The 22006-nt window shown below is 37.5% G+C and overlaps 1 protein-coding gene across 1 annotated transcript in view; it reads left to right on the forward strand.

Annotated features, from left to right (window-relative positions):
* PARP8 (poly(ADP-ribose) polymerase family member 8) overlaps nt 1–22006 on the forward strand; it is a 123006-nt gene that overhangs the window by 61567 nt on the left and 39433 nt on the right. Inside the window, exons 6-14 of the mRNA XM_051643034.1 lie at nt 1605–1682; nt 5793–5887; nt 10109–10169; nt 11228–11318; nt 15126–15192; nt 16830–16955; nt 18897–19455; nt 21723–21776; nt 21877–21972. Coding sequence (XP_051498994.1) covers nt 1605–1682; nt 5793–5887; nt 10109–10169; nt 11228–11318; nt 15126–15192; nt 16830–16955; nt 18897–19455; nt 21723–21776; nt 21877–21972 — 1227 coding nt within the window. The remainder of the gene's footprint in view (nt 1–1604; nt 1683–5792; nt 5888–10108; nt 10170–11227; nt 11319–15125; nt 15193–16829; nt 16956–18896; nt 19456–21722; nt 21777–21876; nt 21973–22006) is intronic.

A 22006-nucleotide genomic window follows, 5' to 3' on the forward strand; every position in this document is an offset into this window, starting at 1 on the left:
TTATCATTATATTCAGTGCTTGGTAAACATTAGAAGATTTGAAGTTCAGGAAGAATTTACCCATTTGATCAAAAGCCTGAGATAGTTTCTATGGGACAGAGTTTCAGCTTTTAGTTTGTTTTTTTTTCGTGGTTTGGTTTTTTTTTTTTTTAATCTTGGAATGAGGTACTTAAATATTGAAGTATCAGTAAAAAACCCAAACCCAAACTTTAAACAAAAAGTCTCTAACACTGACTGTTTCTGTTGGCTAGACAGAGGTTTGATTAGCATAGGGTGGGTTTGTCACTATTTTCGATTTTAATTTCTCTTTGTGTTGAATTTTTTGTTCTTTTGTGATCTGTTTTAACACAGACTTCCCCTTGAGCAAAGGTTATAAAACAAAGACTAGAGTCACTTTGTTTCTTGTCAGTGAAGTAGAAGCAGAAATTTTTTTTATGCTTAGTCATAGAAAATTGCTGTGAAATTGGCTGAAATACAATTTTTGTTTTATGTATGCATAAACTGAATAGAGCAGAAATTGAGAGGTGTAGATAGGGAAATAGGATTAGAATTCTGACCATAGAAACTGGTGATAAAGAGTATATCTGACATTTATGAATATATGGGATTTAGGGGTAACTTGTATTCTTTATTTCATGCATGTGATTTCTATTCCATTACGGCAGTTCCATGCAGCAAATAAATTCAGAATAAGCAGTAATTACATCATGTTAAGATTGAAGTGAAGAATTACAATTTTAGCAGCTGTTCTTTAGGGAATCATTGTCAGCACAGGGTCTAGAAACAATACACACATTGTTGGAATAAAAAAATCAATATCTTCAAGCAATTACATAGTTATAAGTAAAGAGGTGAGAAGCAGAATATAGCAGTCCGGCTCATGCTGAGTTGCATTCTGTACCAGGATGAGTTCTATTTACTGGAGTGCAATTATTCACAGAGCAGACTCTTTAGACTAAGTTTTACTGAAGGGTAATCGTATTACTTTCTAATCCTTAATTTTCAAAGCCTCAAAACAGAGCTGGTCAGAAAACTTAAGTTTGAACTTTTCTGGCAACAGGCTTGTACTTCTATTAAAAATAATAGTTAAACAACAACATGTCAGTTTTTCACAGAAAAGAACTTCAGATATCCTATGCTGAGACTTGAATTATTTCCTTAAACTATTAGAATTGATTTACCAGAAAACTAAATTAAAATGGTATTAGGTCACTGAAACACCAAACTAATTAACTCCAGAACCTCTCTTACTGAGTAAATTAGGCTCTGTTTAGCAAAAGCACAAGTATCCCCACACAGTCTACTGAATACCCCAGTTCCTTAAAGTGCCACACTGTATCTGTAGCTAAAGTATTATTTCTTCAGAATATATTCAAGGTGTTTTTATGTACCCAGTTAGTAAGTGCTTGTTTTGTCTGATATTTCACTATTCTTAAAAAAGGCCCCTAGGCCCCCTCTTCTGGGAAAGTGATACTAAAAGATCTTTCAGTAAAGGGTGCTACAAGCTTATTTATAAAAGCATAATTCCTGTAGTTATAATTAGAACTATAAATGCAAGATAAGCATATTGCTCATGGCATTGTTAACTTTCCTTTTCCATTAAGGAGTCTCGGCACAACAGCACAGTTGAAGAAGACTCTGAAGGGGATAATGATTCAGAAGAATTTTATTACGGAGGACAGGTAATGGAGGAGATTTTTGTACAAGTTTCAATAAATTAATATTTGAAAGATTTGGTAGTTCATTCCAGTATTAAAGTATGATAATAATTAATTTCTTATGTTTGTTCAACATCTGATAGAATGCCATGTATATAGACATGGGATTGTATAACAAAGATAGTTGTAATACTGTATAATTATATTAAATTTAAAATAATATTAGTTTGTTGACATTTCCAAAGCTGTAAGAATAGAAGAAGCAAGTATGCTTCAGAACATTTGAAAACAGAAGCCAGTTGCTTACTTCCAGGAAACAGATATTGTCTCTTTATAGCTATCTTTATAGCTTATTGATACAAATGGGAAGTCAGGCTGGATCCAAATCTGTTTCCTTCTGGAGGATTGCCATTTTGTAAAGCACTGTAATTTAATGGTAAAAATGGTTATTAGAAAACAATTTTGGTCTAGGTAATAGTCCATTCTTTTTTTGAGCTCTACAGTTAAATTCACCTTGAGAAACGCTGCATATTTTTAGATGAATGTACTGTTCTGTATCTGTCCTTCTTGTTCCCTCAGGAGAATTAGTTATTACTACATTCTGCTATATATTGGGAAATAAAAATCTCTTAATCTCTTTTCCTTTTCAAATGTCAATAAAGCACATCACTGTGCTAATTTCTTTATTCAGATTTTTCATATCTTTTTAGTCTTAACTATTGCCCCATAGGAATGATTTCTTGCTTATGTTATAACAACTGCTTATTTTGATGAACATTTCAATGGATTATGATGGCTGTTTTTGAAAATTCTCACTGCCTCAGCCTTAATACTGAAGCCACCTGTGCCTTGGCTAAGCAGGGTGGGTCAGTAAAGAGGGTGTGGGGCGCTGCTCATGAACAGGACATCACTGCACCTCTTACCTGGCAGAGCAAAAAAACCTGGTGGGGTTTGGACATAAAAAACACATTGAAGTGCTTTACTCTTAAACAACAACAAAAACAAACAAAAAAACCCACCTATGAAAAAATCTATTAAAAATTATACTGAAGCTGGAACTGAAAGAATGTATTTTCAGTGTCAGAAATAACTGACATGGGGTATTGACTCGTTCACTTTAGAAATGATTACAGGAATTGCCTTCAGCTTCCAACTCCTACAGCCCCACAGAGTTCTGGAGAGGACTGTGTACATATACTGCCATGCAAAGAGCAGTGTCTGAGAGGACAAAGTGCTCTGATTTTGCCCTGTAGTGATGAGTGCTGTGTACTGGCTCCATTTTTCAACTCCGCAGAAAGGGCAGTAACCTCAATGTGAAGGAAAAGGTAGCAAATGGCTCTAGAATGTTTGGTAAAGGATGCTGCCCATGCCCGAATTAATAAATATGTATTCACACTGCTTACGAGATATGAACACAGAGAGCAGTACATAATTTTACAAGGTATAAAAGATCTGTGTAATCGTCAATACTAGCTAGAACTTAGTTGCCTTGTAATTGAAGTGGAAGCTACATTATATATATTATATATATTGTCTTTATTTTAAGGTAATACTTTTAATTGAAGGAATTTCAATTGGAAAAAATACAGTTACATCAGCAATAAAAATAATCAGATGATTGTGAGTGCTTTGTGTATAGAATATTCAAAAAAGCAAAATTAAGGAGAAAAAGACATAATAGAAAGTATATACAACTAGAAAAAAATAAATTATTATTTTAATATTTCACAGTGTGCGAGACAGTTGGGAACGGTTGAGGTCAGGGATAACTCTTAACATTTTTAAGTAGTTACAGCTGGAAAAGACAAGAGAGCAGCTGGTGATGAAACAAGGACCATTGTCAATGGGAAATGGCATTTGGTGGGCAGTGAAAACAAGATACGATGTTTTGGTCATAAATTAAATGTTTGTCTGCTTCCTAGGCACCTGCTTGTAATCCTCCCTAAGGATTTAATGGATAAATACATTAAAGTAGCCGAGTAATTCAATAGCCTAAGTCTTATTGATTTTCAATGGGATTTAAGTTTGTAAATCACTTAATCTCCTTTAAAAATGCAACCTTTTGTCATTATGTGAGACAAAATAATCTGAATAAGGTCTCAGATTAAAAACTGAGGCTTCTAAACACAGACCCTTCAGACACAGTGAAGTTATCAGATATCTTAGGTTTTATATTTACTTTCCCTGAAACTCTTTGTTAATACTTGCTTTGAATCACTATCTTCTACGTTTGGAAATGAGGAGATAGAAACAGTAATAATACTGCCTTTGGCTCTCCCTCTTCCTCTCTCTTCTGCTTCAGGACATACATGCAAATGCTAAACTCTGGCAGTTTTTCTGTGTGCAACAGCATGTTTGTGGCACTAATTCAGGGATGGAAAATACCATACTGTGGTCTTATAACTTACCAGAACACTGGTTTGTTTCCTTTTTGAGTTAAAAACCTCTTACCATCAGAAAACAGATTGGAGAAAGCATTATATTCAGCAGTTTGGTGTTCTGCGTAATTTTCCTTTTGGATTTTACTGTTCCTGATATTTACTATATTGATATTGTGAAATTATTGCTGTGCTCTCCCTGGAAGCAGGACAGCAATTACTTAGGCATCTTTAAATAACTCATCTTTGAGTAATGAGCATGTAAAAAGGATTAGATTTCTTCTACCTAAAGTGAAAAAATATAAAATAAAATAAAATAAAGGTTTTCTTCCCATGCTCTTCTATTGAAAAATAGTTCTTATATCCTTGTCCAAGCAAGGGAGGGATATTTGGCTTGTACCTTCTGGTCATGAATATCATTGATATATCTGATGAACACGAGTTTGTGCTATGTTGAGTTCTGTGCCTTACATTTCAAGAGTTCTAGGTATAATCAAATTATTCTTTGCTAAGAATCACATGTAAAAAGGGATTAGCTGAGTATTATTTCAGTTCTATTTAAATTTACTTGATTAGATTGAAATGTCTATCTCTAGATATCAAGGCTGAAAGTATCACAGAACCGGTCCCTTTCAGATCTGAATGTACAAATGGAAGAAACAGTATTGCAGTTAGATATGGTTCTGCAATAGCAGGAATTCTCTGTAAGAATTCCTGTGTAAGGACATATATATGTGGCTGTCTAAAGGGATAAATTACACTCTCTTGTATGTTACTCTGAATTTGTCAAAAGTACAAGCCAAATCCTACTCTCATTTATGAACGTCAAAATCTAGGGAGTTCATTAACTTTTGTGGAATTGCTGTCATTCTAATTGTTGTAAAGAGATGGAATTAGGTTCACACAACCAGGAGCATGTGTTGTAACGAGAAGGTAGTAATAGACAGTGAATAGATTGCTACAAGCCTAAAGATGTATTTTGGTCCTTGTAGAAGATAGGAGGATATTAGTTATTTTGACTTCATGCAGTCCAGCCAAACCAGCTCACCAAGTTTTGCTTTACAGTGTAAGCACTAACATAACTGTTTCCAATTTTTGTGTAGAGTTTAAAAAAAACGGGGTCAATGGCTAAATAAAGGTTTTGTTACACCATCTCTGGTAAAATACTTAAAATGAAAAAGTGGCATTTTTTTCATCTGATGTCATTGCACTGGTGAATGGAATATAGCAAATTAGTAGAGTAAAAATGTAATTTAGAGGCCAAGACACTTTGTATATAAAGTAGTTTCATGCTTTTCTTGTTGAACCTAAGCTATTCTCTGTCTAATATATATGAGAGTATGATAATAAGCAAGAGGGAGCATACCTTTGTCTTGTTGTGGTTGGACTCAGATTATATGATTGGGAAGATCTGGTTCTTTTTCTATGTCAAAATTTTAAAATGCATAAGTGCCCTAGAACTGACCTCAGGACAAGACAGGAGAGAGGGTAAGTCCTTTGCATCTTCTCTTCACACAAACAGAACTGGTACCCTCAATAAGTTTTGATACAGAAGTCACTGCTTTGCAAATCTCTTTTCTTAACAGAGCTAGCCCACCTCAGTGTTTCATCTTATCAACACAGTGTCCCTTCTGAGCATGGCATTAAGCAGTCTTCATGCAGCATATTTTGCAGGGGAACTTTAGCAAGCCTAGGTCAGGTGCCAGTAATGAAATTAATAAGAACTCATAGGATATTTTTTTTCCCCCTCTGGTAGGTTAGCTATGATGGAGAACTTCACAAGCACCCACAGCTGGAGGCTGATTTGACAGCAGTGAGAGAGATCTATGGACATAATGCAGTATCTCTCAGGTATGTCACTGACTCTTCCATATTATGGAATTTTGAACATTTTGGAGATTTAGTTCCATGTGGACCTTCCCTCACTGCCAAAGCACGAATCTCTTCTGGTATTCTCTGTGTATTGTGTGGCAAAGGAGAGGAGCACTGCTGGATAGCAGTAATGCTGGCATTGTTTTTTCCTTTTTTGTGGTTGAGTGCTGATACAAATGGCTGTGCTGCAAACAAGCCCTGGAAGCCTGTTCTGAAACATAATTGTCTTCTGCAATTCAGTCAGTATTTGATTGGGCTGTTGTATTTTGTTGAAAATTACTACTTGGCATTATTCTAGACCCTTGTTAAACTAATTTTCAATCATATTATCTCTTTTGCTCTGGGTGTGAACAAGAGGAATCAAAAAGTCACAGAATGGTTTGGGTTGGGAGGGACCTTAAAGATCATCTAGGTCCAATCCACCTGTCATGGGCAGAGACACCTTCCACTAGACCAAGTTGCTCAAAGCCCCATCCAGCCTGGCCTTAAACACTTGCAGGCATGGGGCACCCACAGTTTCTTGCAATAAACAATTTCTTCTTAATATCTAATCTAAATCTACCGTCTTTCATCTTAAAGAAGTTATCCCCTGTCCTATCCCTACATGCCCTTGTAAAAAGTCCCTACCCAGCTTTACTGTAGGCCCTTCAGGTGCTGGGAGGCCACTATAAATTCTCCCTGGTGCCTTCCCTTCGCCAGGCTGAACAAAGCCAACTCTCAGCCTGCCTTGACAGGAGAGGTGCTCCAGCCCTCTGATCATCTTAATGACCCTTCTCTGGACTTGCTTCAGGAGTTCCATGTCCTTCATCTGCTTGGGGCTCCAGAACTGGACACAGTACTCCAGGTGGGGTCTCATGAGAGGAGAGCAGAAGGGGAGAATCACCTCCCTTGACTTGCTGGCCACACTTCATGCAGCCCAGGACACGGTGGCTTTCTGGGGTGCAAGTGCACATTGCCAGCTCATGTTGAGCTTCCCATCAACCAACATCCCCAAGTCCTTCTCCTCAGAGCTATTCTCAAGCCATTCTCTGCCCAACCAGTGCTTGGAATTGCCCTGACTCATGTGCAGGACCTTACACTTGGCCTTGTTGAACTTCTTATGGTTTGCGCAGGCCCACCTCTGAATAATGTGAGATTTAGTAAATGTTTTTCCTAGGGAAAGATTAATGGAATTGAATTTGTCTAGTTTGGAAGAAAGAGAAGGATAAGACATAATAACAGTTCTTAAAAAAAAAAAAAAGTTTGTAGATAAGAGGGGTGATCAAATGTTCTCTATTGTTGTTAGGATGAAGACAATAAGAAACTAGCTGTGTTAACAACAAGCAAGAATTTAATTAGATTTTAGAAAAGCTTTTTAATTGTTGGAACCCAAAATATGCTACACTGGGAAGTGGTGTAACTTCATTCAGAGATGGACTGCAAAGTGTATTTAGACAAAAATTGTGTTGGGCCTATATGAATGTGTATGATTCTGCTGCAGGGCATATCTGTATGATAGTTTTAATACATTTTTTATACATTTGTGATCCAGCTATGCAATCTTGATAATTTAATAAAAAATAACAGGTAGACAAGATGTAACAGACCTGTCAGATGTATTACAAAGAAAGAATTCATACCAACCAAGTGATAGAACAAAGAACATACAGTAACCTTCTACATCATATATTGCAAGTAACAATTCCCATTAAACTTTAAACAATAAGCTCTATAACTTTCATCTAAGATACAGCATGACTACAACTATGGTGTGCTACACCTTTTCAAATTAAATTGAAATTTCATTGCATTTTGAAGACCCAAGGAACTGCAGTTGAATAGTTGTATTTGGGTTTAGGAAACAAATGAGATAAATGTTTAGTTGCCAACCTGCTAACTATGAAATTGAGAATAGCTTGATAGTAGGCTCCCTCAGTTTCCTAAAATTGAAACATTGTCTGTAACCTTTCAGAAGCTTTAATGCATCTAATTTAGTGGATCACCTGGTTCATTGGAAACATTGTTATCTTGTTGAGCTCACCGTAGTAGAAATTGGTGTCTGTGACTGCTTTTGGCATGTGGAAAGTGTGAATGCTTCTTCCACTCTCTTGCAGTTAAAAATAGTCATAAATTCTTGGAAATTACAAACACAGCATTAAGCATTCAGTTTCATCCCCCTCCTGCTGCTCCACTTCTCTGTGGAGAGAGAAGTCTGTCTGACAGTGACACCCACTAAGGTGCATATTTCCTACAAAGTTGACCCTCTTTTAATAGTCTCTTGCTGTCACAGAGTCAGCTGTACATGTAAAAGTGAAATTCCTGTACCTGCATGCTTTTCACCACTGCTCTTTGAAATCTGGCCATGGAAGTAATGAGAAGGCCCCCTGTAAGAACTGCATTTACACTGCTTATTCACTGACAGACAGAGGACCTCTGGTAACTTCAAAATCAAGATGTGTTCATGGAGCCGTTGTAGGCAGCAGATCATAAATGGCAGGTCCTGGAACAAAACATGATTTCTTCTTGGCTTTCAGCTTGGGAAAGTAAAACTAGAGTCAGCATCATGTGTCTAAAATCCGTTTTTCTAGAAAGGTAATGGAGTCAGGGCAGAGTGATTTCAGTGAGTATGGAAATTCCACTAGTTATAACTTTTTTTTTATCTTATCCTTTCTTCCACTAATAATTCTTTCTATCATTAGTTCAACTATGTTTCTGTTTAATTTATGAAATTATGCTTCTTCATAGCCTTTTGAATCTCAGCCACATGAGCAACACCAGCTTGTCTTCATAAACATTACTTAAGAGTTCATAACAATACGTTCATTGGATCTACTGGAAAATTCACAAAAAATTGGGAGGCTACTGTTGTGTAGGATAGTGGCTGAGCTAGTTGGTGGAAAATTTCACTCTTTCTAAACCAGGACTTCAGTGAGCTATAGGAGGTAAGCAAGTGCCTGTACATGTAGCTCTGGGTGACCAGCCACCAGAGTGGCTGGGAGAACTCCAGGTAACACAGCCCTGGCCAGCCATTTACCTGTCCTGTGTGTGCCATGTGTGATGCATCTGACTTGGAGAGAGACCTTGGATTTGCCCTTAACAGAGAGAGGCATTGGGATGCTGAGGTTTGGTTGAAGGGGTTCCCCTCCAAAAAAATTTCACAAGAGATTAGGGCATGTCCTGTGTCACCTGGGTGCTACCGTCAGCTGAGAGGCCACCTGTGTAGGAGATGGTTATGGCCACAAAAATATTTTTGCATTTCAGAATTGCCTTTTCAACTTATTTATGCTCAGCTGCTACTGTGCACTTAGTCTAGTTTAATGGGAGAGTGTGGCAGTCACTGTGAAAACAAGCATGTAAATGCAGTGTAAAGAAAAATAACTGACAAGTAGGAGCTAATCTGTGAAAAATTGGGGAGTGATTGTACTTTTACAGTATTGTCCATTTAAGTAAGTTAAATGAGCAGGAAAGTGATTTTTTATTTAGGTGTACGAATGAGTATTTTCTAGCCCTATTTTTCAGAAATCTTCAAGTAGGTTGGTGGAGGGCAATCAGAATGAGTCAGAAAATAAGAGGCAGAAAAGTCAACATTAAATGTAAGCTTTTAGTTGGCAATGGAACACCTGTGAGCATAGTTAAAGCTGAACCTTGGGGATTCCAGAAATACAACACATAACAGATAAAATGATTTAACTATTGCCTTGAGCACATTATAGGACAATCTTTATGTTTTGACAAACAAATGCTTGAATGTATGAAGCAATCCCACTGGTATAATATGCCACCCTCTAGGCTATGTTATATTTGTCTTCAGTGATTTATCTCAAGCCTCTCCTTAGGTTACTGGCTGTTTTAAACTAAAACACTTTTGAAAATTAACCGTGGTTTTCTTTCATCATAAATAGGAGCAGCATGTAACCACTATTGTTTTCTTGATTTATTTGTATAATATATGAAACAAAAATACATAGCAGCATAGAGAATTTGAGGGATTTAGCAGGAAAAAAGATTTTGCTTGTTTAAACAAGATCCAGTGAAAGAAAGTTTAATTGCGGCAGACAGTCACACTCTGAGAATATTGATCCAATCTATGTAAGTGTGTATTTTATAACCATTCTGATTTACAGACAAGATTATGCTTTATAAAAGCCTCCCTGTCATAAGTACTCCTGGGCTAAGGAGTATCTTAAAGATCTCTAATATAATGTAATTCTTTCCTTTCAGGGAATATGGAGCCATTGATGATGTAGATATTGATCTGCATATTGATGTTAGCTTTCTTGATGTAAGTAATCTAATCACAGACTTATTTGATGAACATTAATACCCATTTAATTCTGCTACATGTCAGACTCTCTAGACAACCACTGAGACTTTCCTTTTTTGGAGACTTGATCTTCATAAGTGACTGTCACATTATGGATTGCTATTCAGTGTGAATGTTTCCTTTTCCTTTTGTGATCACATTGTTAAAATACTTTGTAGGCTTTTTTTACTGCATGTGTATTTCCTTTCAAACAAGATTTCTGAATGGTAAATGTTTTAACTGATACAAATGAAATACATTTCTTTTTTTCTATCCTAGACATTAGTTAGATGAAAGCACTTCATAGAGTCCTGGAGGGAAGAAGATCTTGGCTGGAGCTCTACTGTGTGCTCCTCAACGTCTGCAGCTGATTAGGGAGAGGCTTGAGTGGCAAAGGAGACACAAGACAGTGGTGCTGTTGACTGGCAGCATGACTTCTGCAACAGTTATGCTGTCATTTACTCCACACTTTCTCACCTCATCTGTGCAGTAACTTCCTGTCCTCTACATAGAGAGTAATAATTAGCACTCTTGGTGGCATTGTCACCTGGTGCACAGATATGTCATATTCTCAGTTCAGCACAGCATGTAAGATAGTAATTATTGGGCTTTTCTAAATTTAAGAAAATCTCATTGTACCTTGAATTGTTTTAATCATTCTTAGGGAGCAGAAGTTTCCTTTGCCCTGTGTTATGGTATGAATTTCCTTTCTATCTTTGCTCCTTTGCTTCTCAGCTTTCAAGCAGTATCTTTTAATAGATAGGAATGTGTCTGCCTGTACCATAGATGTAGTGTTGTGTATAAACCTGTGCTCAGTTTAAGTGAGCATACTCAACAACGGTAAGTGTTCTAACACTGCTCTTAGAGGCATCAGCAGGCAATAGTTTATCCTAAGGCTCAAGTTTAAAGCTGGAGTAGATATTCCACAACTGAGTGAATCGTTAGTATTTATAACAACCCTAAGGAAGACTGACAAAATGCAGCAGTTCCTCATGATGGCAAATGCTGTCTGTTGTTTTGTTTTTGTCCTGAACTAGGAAGAGATTGCTGTGGCTTGGGATGTAGTTCGCACAGAGCCTATAATAGTGCGATTGCACTGTTCGCTTACACAGTACTTAAATGGCCCAGGTAAGTCAAGTGTTTTCTTCATGTGCCTGTTATGGTGTCTTGGTCTGAACCATGTACTAGGTGACAGATACTCATTCACTGCCAAATCTTTAACCCTACATATGCTTAGATCTACTGCTGAGAGCAGTCCTACTGGTTTGAAATCATGGTAACATACGCTGGCATGGCTAGGCCCTCAGTAATGACATGGGCATCTAATTTGAACTTTCATAAGTTGATTTTTTGAGGTTTTTTTCCTGATACCCTTTGAAATGCAACTGCTTCTCTAGGAACCAAAGTTAAGTATAAAGATCTACAGTTTCTAATATAATTTCCTGATTTTGGAAATGAGATATCCATTATAAGGTATACTTACACAGACCTCTGCAGCACAATATGTCCTTTTTCACATAGCTTTGAGGAGTGAAGCCATGATAGTTACCGTTTGAGTTTCTGAATTCTAAAAGACTGTGTGAACTCTTGGAATTTGTAGATTTGGATGAGTTGTTAAGAGAGTAAAGCTTCCTCATGAGAGTAAAAATGGTCCAATTCCTGAAGAATCAATGGATTTTGAAGAATTGGAAACATTCATATGCAAGAATCAACTTCAGATATATTTTTACAATGGAAAGGCAGAGCTAAGTTGCAATTTGAATCATAACTTGCCTGGCTTTGAAGTCTTCTGGAGCAAGCTGTCAGTTCAAGACTTGTATCTGCAGGAGAATTTTCTGCCTCTGGAAACTTAATAGATATTTCCAGACATAATATGTTTAGCAAAATCTGTCCCAGAGAGCTATTTTTATAGGGTATGTTGCCTGCCGCTGCTAACTATAAGCTATAAAGCAATATTCAGTTCATTCAAACAAGCATTTCATTATGTACTTTTTTTTCCTGACTTTGGTTTTTATGCTTCTGTTTTATAGCTTCAGTGTTTTTGTAAATATGCAGATCTTATGATATGTATTTCCCTAGCATGTAGCAGTGTTAGTATTCAGAATATTTGTTTTGAAATTTAACTAATTTAAAAGTAAGAAAGTGCAGCAAATAAGAGGAAGTGAAGCATGAGAATGAGCATGCAGTAAGAAATTATCTAGTGAAATGAAAAAGTAACAAGAAGATGTCTTTTGCGCTGTTGACAAGATTCAAATGGAAAGCTCAGTTCCCAGTCCAGCAGGTGACTGGCTGTGGGAGTGCCTGAGTACTGAGAAAAGCAAGATCAGGGCCAGAGGCAAGTGCTTTGCTGGTGTTTTGAGCTCAGCTACTGTTGCAGCCATCTCATTATTTACCAGAAAAGGAGAAAGAGATCAACCATCCTTTGTGTTAACAAGACTCTTTCTCTGTGAATTCCTCTTCCCCCTTAAATAATGTTGTTTTGAGATTACTGGGCCATGACTTTATCCTATGTCTTTTTCTCCTGTAGTACTTTCTGTTGATTGATAAAAAAAAACAGAAATGTGGTATACACCAAAGCTCTGTGGGGGATATTTATACCACCTTGTAGCTGTGTAATATCCTGATTTTAGATAGTTGTTCTTCTAGTTAATAGCTTGTCTCATTATTATACTTCTGGCAGTTTCTCCAATATGCCTTAGAAACCTGTCTTAGATGAGGATGAGTCAGCCTGTGGAGGTACCAAGCTGTGTCCTCTAATCTAGATGTCAGATTTTAAGATTGCTGGTCTAGGTATGATGGTTCTCATAGAAAATATTCCTCCACACTATATGTCCTAAATTTGATAATCTAAAGACATTGCTACCACTAATCAAATCAGTAATGCATTTTGAAAGAATAATGATTTTGTCTTTAAAAGTTGAGATTATGTTTGAATAATAATGTTAGAGTATCTACAGGGCTTTGAACTTAGTAAAATTGGATGGCAAGATTAGATATATTTTATTTTAAAATTTAATTTATTAAAGTGAAATGAAAGGATAAACTTTGACATTCTGAATAAAATCTGGCTTTCTGAGTGATCAGAATAATATAGATTTTAAAATACTTATTTACTTTTCCTAATAAAATTTGAACCAACCCCATTTTTTTTTCTTTTTGCTCCTTTTTTATTTTGCTGTGGTCATTATCACCTTATGTAATACAAAGTATAAAATCTGTTCATGCTTGTAATATGTGTTGGCTGTTGTCCTTCCCTGAGGACCTGTGGCTCTTTCCAGAAGTAGTGGATTCCATCTGCCACTTCTATCTAGTAAATGTTATTAAAGGATTTCAGTAACACTGAGAGCTGTGAACCCTGTACATGTTCAGTTTTCTGGCAGTTATTTCAGGTGTTGCAGAAAATTCAGGGTAACCCTTGGCCACTGGAATTAATATATCAGGCACAGAATCACGGAATCATCCTGGTTGGAAAGGACCTCGAAGATCATCAAGTCCAACCACAATCTAAATCCACCAACCATAAAGTAATCTAACCATTCAGTGCTTAAATCATGCTGCTAAGCACTATATCTATATTTCTTTTAAACACTTCCAGGGATGGTGACTTCACCACTTGCCTGGGCAGCCTGTTCCACTGTCCAACCACTCTTTTGGTAAATAAATTCTTTCTAATATCCAGTCTAAACCTCCCCTGGTGCAGTTTCAGGCAATCTCCTCTTGTCCTGTCATTATTCACTTGGAAGAAGAGCCCAACTCGCACCTCCCTACAACCTCCTTTCAGGTAGCTGTAGAGAGCAATGAGATCTCCCCTCAGCCTCCTCTTCTTCAACTAAACAATCCCATTTCTCTCAGCCTCTCCTCATAGGGCTTATTCTCCCGACCTTTCACCAGCTTGGCAGCTCTTCTCTGGACACGTTCCAGCAACTCTACATCCTTCTGGTAGTGAGGGGCCCAGAACTGCACACAGTGCTCAAGGTGTGGCCTCACCAGTGCTGAGTACAGGGGCACAATCACTTCTCTACTCCTGCTGGCCACACTATTCCTGATGCAGGCCAGGATGCTGTTGGCCTTCTTGGCCACCTGGGCACACTGATTGCTCATGTTAAGTCGGCTGTCAACCAGCACCCCGAGTTCCTTCTCCACCATGGAGCTTTCTGACCACTCATCCCCAAGCCTGTAGCTTTGCATGGGATTGTTGTGACCAAAGTGGAGGACCCAGCACTTGGCCCTGTTGAACCTCATGCAATTGGCCTCAGCCCATCGATCCAGCCTGTCCAGGTCTCTCTGCAGAGGCTTCCTACCCTCCTCCCAGCTTAGTGTAATCTGCAAACTTACTTAGAAAGCACTCCATCCCCTCATCTAGGTAATTAATAAAGGTATTGAACAAGACTGGACCCAAAACTGAGCCCTGGGAGACGCCACTGGTGACTGGCCGCCTGCTGGATTATGGATCTTGTATTAAAACACCCTCAGAAGGAAAACCCAGCTGCTAATAAATTCAGTTTATTCCACTCTGTGCTTTCTGCATAGTCACAGGAACTGTGGTGTATAAAAACTACTTACTTGGAAAAATGTCTAAGAGATTTGTTGAGATAAATTACCAGTCCACATACATGTAATCTGATGCTGCTCTCTAGTACTTGCATAATACAAAAAAACAAACACATATTTTTATAATTAAAGTTAGTGGGAAGAGATACTTTTGGGGGAATTAAATTTGTAAAATATTCATTTGTAAAATTACAAGTTATCTTGTCTGATATTCCAAAAATGACAATTCATTTCATAACAGTCATAGATTTCACCAATGCTTCATTGGCATTGTCTATAGTAAAGGTTCAGCTAGAACAGGGTCCTTAAATTTTACTTATATGGTCATGAGTTCCTGATTATTGCTGTAAGTTCACATATCGACAATATTTCCTTTTTCTGTAGTGCCAACTGTGGATGTATTTCAGATCTCTACTAAAGAAAGATTTGGGCTGGGACATCAACTGAAAAAGTAAGTCTAGAAAAGTATAGACCTCTGTTTTTAGGCAACTATTACTCTTCTTAGTTCTTGGACTATATCAAGTAGTGTAAAATTCACAGGTTGTCAGGTTGCTTGGATCAAAGTGTTTTGAACCTGTTTTCTCTGAATAAAAAGAACAGGATTTGGGTTTTTAAGTTCAGCTTTGATAGTTGCCTACCACAGTTTCTGTCACTTTGCTGCAATTTAGTAAGTAAGCTGAAAAAGTTCAAAAGACTGTAGCTAGGAATGTTCAATTTCATTTTTCTGCTTAGATGTTGAAGCCTCTGGAGCAGTAGTCTCTTTGAGCATCATGCATAGCCTAAGGGGGCTATGCTTTCATGGTGGCCTCTAGAATTAGGCCATGTGCATTTTGAAGACAAGAAGGAAGAATAGTTGAAAGAATTAGCAGTTTCATGTGGTCATGATAGAATTCAATTAAATAAAGTTTTGCTGAGCCATCTTTTCACATATGCTTATGTAGGTGTAATAAAGTGACAAGGGTATAGGCTTTAATATCTGACCATTACCACATTAAGAATCCCTTAAGAAAAAAAGTATTTTGCTGTTTAGTGTTTAAAGAAACTCAGTGTGGCATTTTTGTAACCTTAAAAATGAAGCAATGTTTCTAAAATCTCTGTTGTTCATGACTTGGGAGAAAAAAAATAAAAAGCTCCTCATACATGAGCAGACAGAAGATTTCAGTATTTACACTGCCTCTGGTTTGTGCACGGGGTAATTACTAGAAGTTCCTGTAAGACATGTTCAAGGACATACTTGCATAAATCTAAGTTAAGTAGAAAGCCCATGAACCTCATGGCCACATGGTTGTGGCAACAGGATATTAATCTCTGAAGAATCACTACATTTTCCATAAAGTCTATACCAATTTCCACTTTGACTTCATCACTCAAAGACCCCAACTGCTAGATTAGACTTACTGAGTAATTTGACATGGAAGGAGCTATTGGGGGTCACCTAGTCCAACCTCCTGCTCCAGGTAACACTAACTTCAAAATTAGATTAGTTCACTCTGAGTCTCGAACAGCTGCACTGTGAAATCTCCAGCCTTTGTGGGCAACCTATTGTACCTAGCCACTCTTCTCGTGGATGTCTTCTTTTTATAGCCTTTATAATTTTTAGCTTTCCTTGCCACAACTTGTAACTGCTGTCTTTTTGCTGTCCATCTCTGTGCGATGCCTGGCTCTGTCTTCTGTGTAAACCCTCTTTGAGTAGTGTAGTGTTCAACATTATTACTTTTGTGCCTTAGGAGGACATCCTCCTGTTGAGCGATGTAGAGGCTGTAGCTTACCTCTGTAGTCACCAGGGAGACAGATGCCTATAGTTGGAAGCAATGCCTTTGAATTTGTCTGTGTACCTGCATAAATCTTGCAGTGGTTGTTTATACAGACCATATTCTCAATAAGAGTTCTGTGTAAAATAGTTTTATATGAGGAAAAAAGCATTTTTGAGAAGCTGAGACAGCCAATTATCAGTCCACATGCATAAGAGAAAAGCTCTACCTGGAGAGTGAGAAGGTTGCATCTCCATGGTGAGCAGATAAACCTGAGTATTACGTTCTGTGTGTTTGGCTAGGAAAAGAAAATCTTCTTTTCTTTCCTAATTTGCAGAATCATGCAGACATTTGTTACACAACAGTGGAAGAACTGCAAAGAGAAATCTAATTGTACGCACAATAAGAAGATTTCTGACAAAAAGGTGAAATCCCCTCTGCACATCTTTTCTACATTGCGCAGGTAATAGCAAGGAAAATGAGCTGTTAACACCATATCCTGTTCAAAATCCACAGCAGACTTCACAAGTTGAAGTGTTGACTTTTCTCCACAGAGAAGTGCTCTATTTTTACCTTACCTCATAGGTTTCCAGTCCTTGCTTTCATGACATCGAAAGTGAACTAGGTACTACTGCAACTTCTAAGACTATTTGAAGGCAGAGCATTTCAGTGCCCTGCTCTCTGAAATAGCCACGTTTAAACTAGAATTGGAAACAAAATAATTGTATTTAACTTGTGTTTGCGTCTTTGTAGGTAGGTAGCATTTGACTGATACTTGAATAGGAAGAATGTATATATTTTTAAAAAATATTATTTTCTCGCTGTTCTTTCCACAGCTGTGTATATTTTTAAAAACTAGAATGGTCATTAATGGAACACTAACAGTGTTTGAGTGCATTAATGTTCACCACATCAAATGCAGATGCAGAATTTCAAGGAACAAAGGCATTATTTATATAAGAAGTACTTTGTGAATAGTTAATTTGAATTCATTATGACTTCTTCCAGTTACTCATACTGTTAATTGTAAAATCAGGCTCTGACTTTACCTCTTTCAGGAATGTGGCTATTTACTATAACATGTTTTGCTGCCTATGAAGAGGGCTGACAGATCACCCCTTCTGTGAATTTGAATTGAATGCTTCTTTGAACATTCCTTCTTGTCAATGCATTTTGCCATTCTAAATTCTGTGTATAAAAAAAGAGAGGGAGTACAGTGATCGCAATCCTTGAAGAAGGGAGGAATGTAAAAAATGTCAAAAGATTATTTGCCTTTTCAAAGGTAGGAGAAGAAAGTGATGTTTTGTTCTGAAAGGGTGTACCAAAGACAGCTCAGTCTTTTTCCTCTTGATTTTGCTGCTGCTGCAGAGCCTGTCCAAAGACGGCTCAGCCCAAACTCAGGGATCCTCTCTCTTCCCTGAGTGCCATTCTCACCTCCTGTCTGCAGGAGTGTGGTAGTGATCCAACAGCTGCAACTATGAGTCAGCAGCCTCCACATGCATCTTTTGATGTAACCTCTTGCTAACAGGGTGGGGAAACCTGCCAGCCTCTCCCCTTGGGGTTTCACTTCTTTTCTGTTCAAGCCTAAAAAATACTCCAAAGATTGGGTTTTTTTATGAAGAATAGAAAAAAGATTCAGCATACCTGTTATATGTTCTTGCTTTGTAAGGACAGGTAAATGTGAACCTTACAGAAATATGACAGTTCATGTGAATGTTACAAGAGCCTTTTGTTCTTTACTTTATGCTTTCATAATTGACATCCCTCACATTCTCATTTCTAGTGTTCCAGAGCTAGAATTTCTCTAAAATAGCATAAAATTTTCTTCCACAAAGCACACGGATTATTATGAGTGTTTTTAAAATAATGTTCATTTCATCTGAATTAAATTCAGTTAACTGCCTCCGAGTTTCACTACTCATTATATCTTTCATTGGATTTGGACATAAAATTAGTTATGCTGTGTCCAGAAGACAATAACTTTATTGGGATCATGCCATAATGATTTCTTACACAGGAAAGGTAGATTTCAATAAGGCAAATGTATTATAACCTCATGTGAAATATGTGGGTTTCATTTCAAAGAGAATTTCCTGAATAAATGGTCTGCTTGGAGAAGCAGACTTTTACAAAGAGCTGTAAGAATATATCTCTAATTTTCGTTGAAGTTGTTAGCTGTTTTATTTTGTTCAATGAACTTGTGTGTAAATAGGAGTAAGGAGTTTATTTGGTATTGGAAAATTAGTCCTACATAAAATTGCACATTGTTTTAATGTTGAACTGTGTTTATAACTAGTGAACTGTATAAAGACAAGTGATACTTAAAATTTTTACATACGTGTGTTCTTGCTTGATTTGTACAAGATTTTAATTATTCCCTAACTTCAACTTCTCTATTTTTAAGGTCGCCAAGTTATCCTCCACCTGGCTGTGGTAAAAATAAATCAAAACTGAAGTCAGAACAGGATGGCATCTCCAAAACTCACAAGCTACTGAGAAGGACTTGCTCTAGCACAGTGAAGGCGGAGGATATGTGTGCCACAAAATCTCACAGAACCTTTGGCCGCTCATTGTCGAGTGACCCTAGGACTGAACAGACTATTAAGTCGCACAAACTGTTGAATCGTTCTTGCTCTGCAGCTGTCAAGCAGGAGGAGTGCATCACTTTAAAGTCCCATAAGCTGTTAAGTAGGTCGTGTTCTGGGGATCCTCGATGTGAGCACAACAGCACCTTGAAGCCCCACAAACTTTTAAGCAGGTCATACTCCAGTAATCTTAGAATGGAAGAACTGGATGGACTGAAGAATCACAAGTTACTCAGCAAGACATACTCCAATGCCCCTAAATCATCCAAAATGGAGCCTTTCAAGGAGTCCACCATAGCAGAGAGCAGGAGGCTCTCTCTTACCTCAGGGCTTATTGGTATCTTAACACCATCTTCATCATCACCTTCACAAGCTGCTGTGCGTAATAATTTTTTATTCTGCTCATTTTCCTCCTATTAATTTCCAAGTATGTTGTTATGCTTGTTATGCAAAGGCATTAATACTTAGGACATATATGCTAGTGAAAATATTGGATATATGTAATATATATTGGAAGACAAGGTAAATGGAGTCAGCTTTTAAGAATTTAAACTACTGTGGATGCACTTATATTTAAGTTATAAAACCAGAAGTTGCTTAAGTCAACACAGAGATTTTACATGTCACATTGAATATATCTCAATGTACAGCTGCTGGCCATGAGAAAATTCAGTCAACCACTTCCTTTCCTGGCTTCTTCCTTGCTGCAGGAAGGAGGGAGAGTGTGCACTTCTAGGCTGCAAAATTGGCTTGATCACACAGGTCTTTTCTGATATCACTATTTGCTTTGCGTAGGAAGTAACCATCCCTTAGCTTGTTTGGGCACCAGGTCACCTCTCCTGGTCTTTGCATCTATGATCATCATTGAAGCAGAAGGAGTGCAGTCATGATTCAGCTCACCTCTTGGGCATTTGTGTTTTGTGAAAGGCTTAACCATCAAGCATGCTGGTGGCAGCTGGAAGTTCGGGAAGGAATTAGGTCCACAGTGGCTTGCTTTCTTTACCCAGAGACATGATGGTTTAGGAAAAAAACAGTAGCACACATTACATTTAAGAAAGAGCACTCAAAAGTAATTCTTCTGCCTCTTTAAAGATGACTTCTATACTTTAGAAGATAGAATGGGTCTGTTTGCATTTCTTCAAGGCACCTCTCTGATTTCTGTGTTAGATCTGGGGAAAGGGACTTAGGAGGCTGTCCTTTCCACTCCCTTAGCATGATGGCATCTTGATGTTCTTAGGAAGAAAAAGCTGATTCTTGCTTGAAATGCCATACATATATTCAAAGTAGTGCATTGTCAGTAATTAAATTACATTGAGTGTACCATGTCTCCTGGTAAATTAGTTTAATAAGCTGTGAGCTATGCGCATTGGATCTAAAAGCAGTGATGTACTGTCATGAAGTTGTTTGTATACGTGCTGTGTGGTTGGTTGCTGTAATTTGCACAGCAATATTCATTGAACAGACTTCTTACTTGTAGAGATGCCTTTTTTCTTGAGTCAGCAGAGGATGTCTTAACATAGCAAGACTTTCCTAAGCTTAATAGGAAAACTCCCATTGATTTTGATAAGATAATGAAGAGTTCACTAAGTGGTTTCATTACTGATGTTATCAGATGATGTGGAACACATGCAAACCCTACTTGACAGTCTATAAAAACTACCAGTAATTTATTGCTAGAATGCATTTACTTTGAGGGAAAATCATCACATACATGGTGAAGTGCAGTTTGACTGATGTTAGCAGAAGAGCATCAACAGTCCATTTCACATTTTATATGCAGACACCAGATTCATGGGTAGACTAAGTGCCCAACTGCAGTTTTAAGTCAGTGGAATGTGGGAGTGATGAATAGGGACCCTAACTTCTCTTTAGTTCTCAGCTAAAGTATTTCAGTCTTATATATTCATACAATTAGGATTGTTTCCCAGGAGAAAAAAAGGAAAAGGTTTCCCAATTAAGCAGTTAGAGAAATTTAAGTAAATAAGCCTGTTTTAAAAAAGGGGGAAAGAAAGCTGTAAAAGGAGGTGACCTGACTCATTCAAAAGAAGGGTTGATTGAGGCAGATTCCAGCATAGAGGATGTTTTGTACCTTACTGACTTCTGTTAACAGAATTCTTTCTAATTTATGTTTCTGCATGTGGAAAGAAATAGGCAGAAAGTGTTTGAGTGGCATCTGAGCACATAGATCTTTTAGCACAGTGTGTAAGAAGTGAGATCTTAGTAAATTTAAAATAAAAATATATTCAGCCTTTTTGAGAGTTACATTAGTCTTTCAAGCCTAAGCAGATAGCCCACATTTGGGTAGATAGCACACGGTTAAAATGTAATGGAAGTTACCAAAACACCGCTTTGTTCAAATGGTGTGAAGGCACTGGTGTTTCCGTTTGAGATTAAAGTTTTTGAGTTGCTGAGATGCAAAATCTCATCAGATTTAAGAAGTAAAAAGAAATGGTAAAAATCTATCCCACACTTAGAAAACACTAAAAGGATTGATTATTTGTAATGGCTGGGTTACGCAAGTAAGAGATCTTTTTAGATGCAAAGTCATTTCATTAACATATTTGTACACAAAAAATAAAAATGTTTTAACATTCCCTTATAATTAGCCTATCAACACTGAAGTTGCCTCGACTTTTCCCTTGCAGCAAAATTATGGTGGAAGATGCATTCCAGTACGAGACCGAGGCTTTCTTGTGCAGGTAGGGTGTCATATCTTACCCATTTATGAAACACTGTGGAGCATGAGCTGACTGTTAATTATTTTTAAGCAGATGTTACTCTCATTTTCGTTGTTCTCAGACTATTGAATTTGCTGAGCAGCGGATACCAGTATTGAATGAATACTGTGTGGTTTGTGATGAACCCCATGTGTTCCAGAATGGCCCTATGCTGAGGGTAAGTGGTGTACTTGCTGGGGTAAACAATGCAT

The sequence above is a fragment of the Apus apus genome, chromosome Z, assembly GCF_020740795.1.
Source record: "Apus apus isolate bApuApu2 chromosome Z, bApuApu2.pri.cur, whole genome shotgun sequence".
NCBI classification, from domain to species: domain Eukaryota; kingdom Metazoa; phylum Chordata; class Aves; order Apodiformes; family Apodidae; genus Apus; species Apus apus.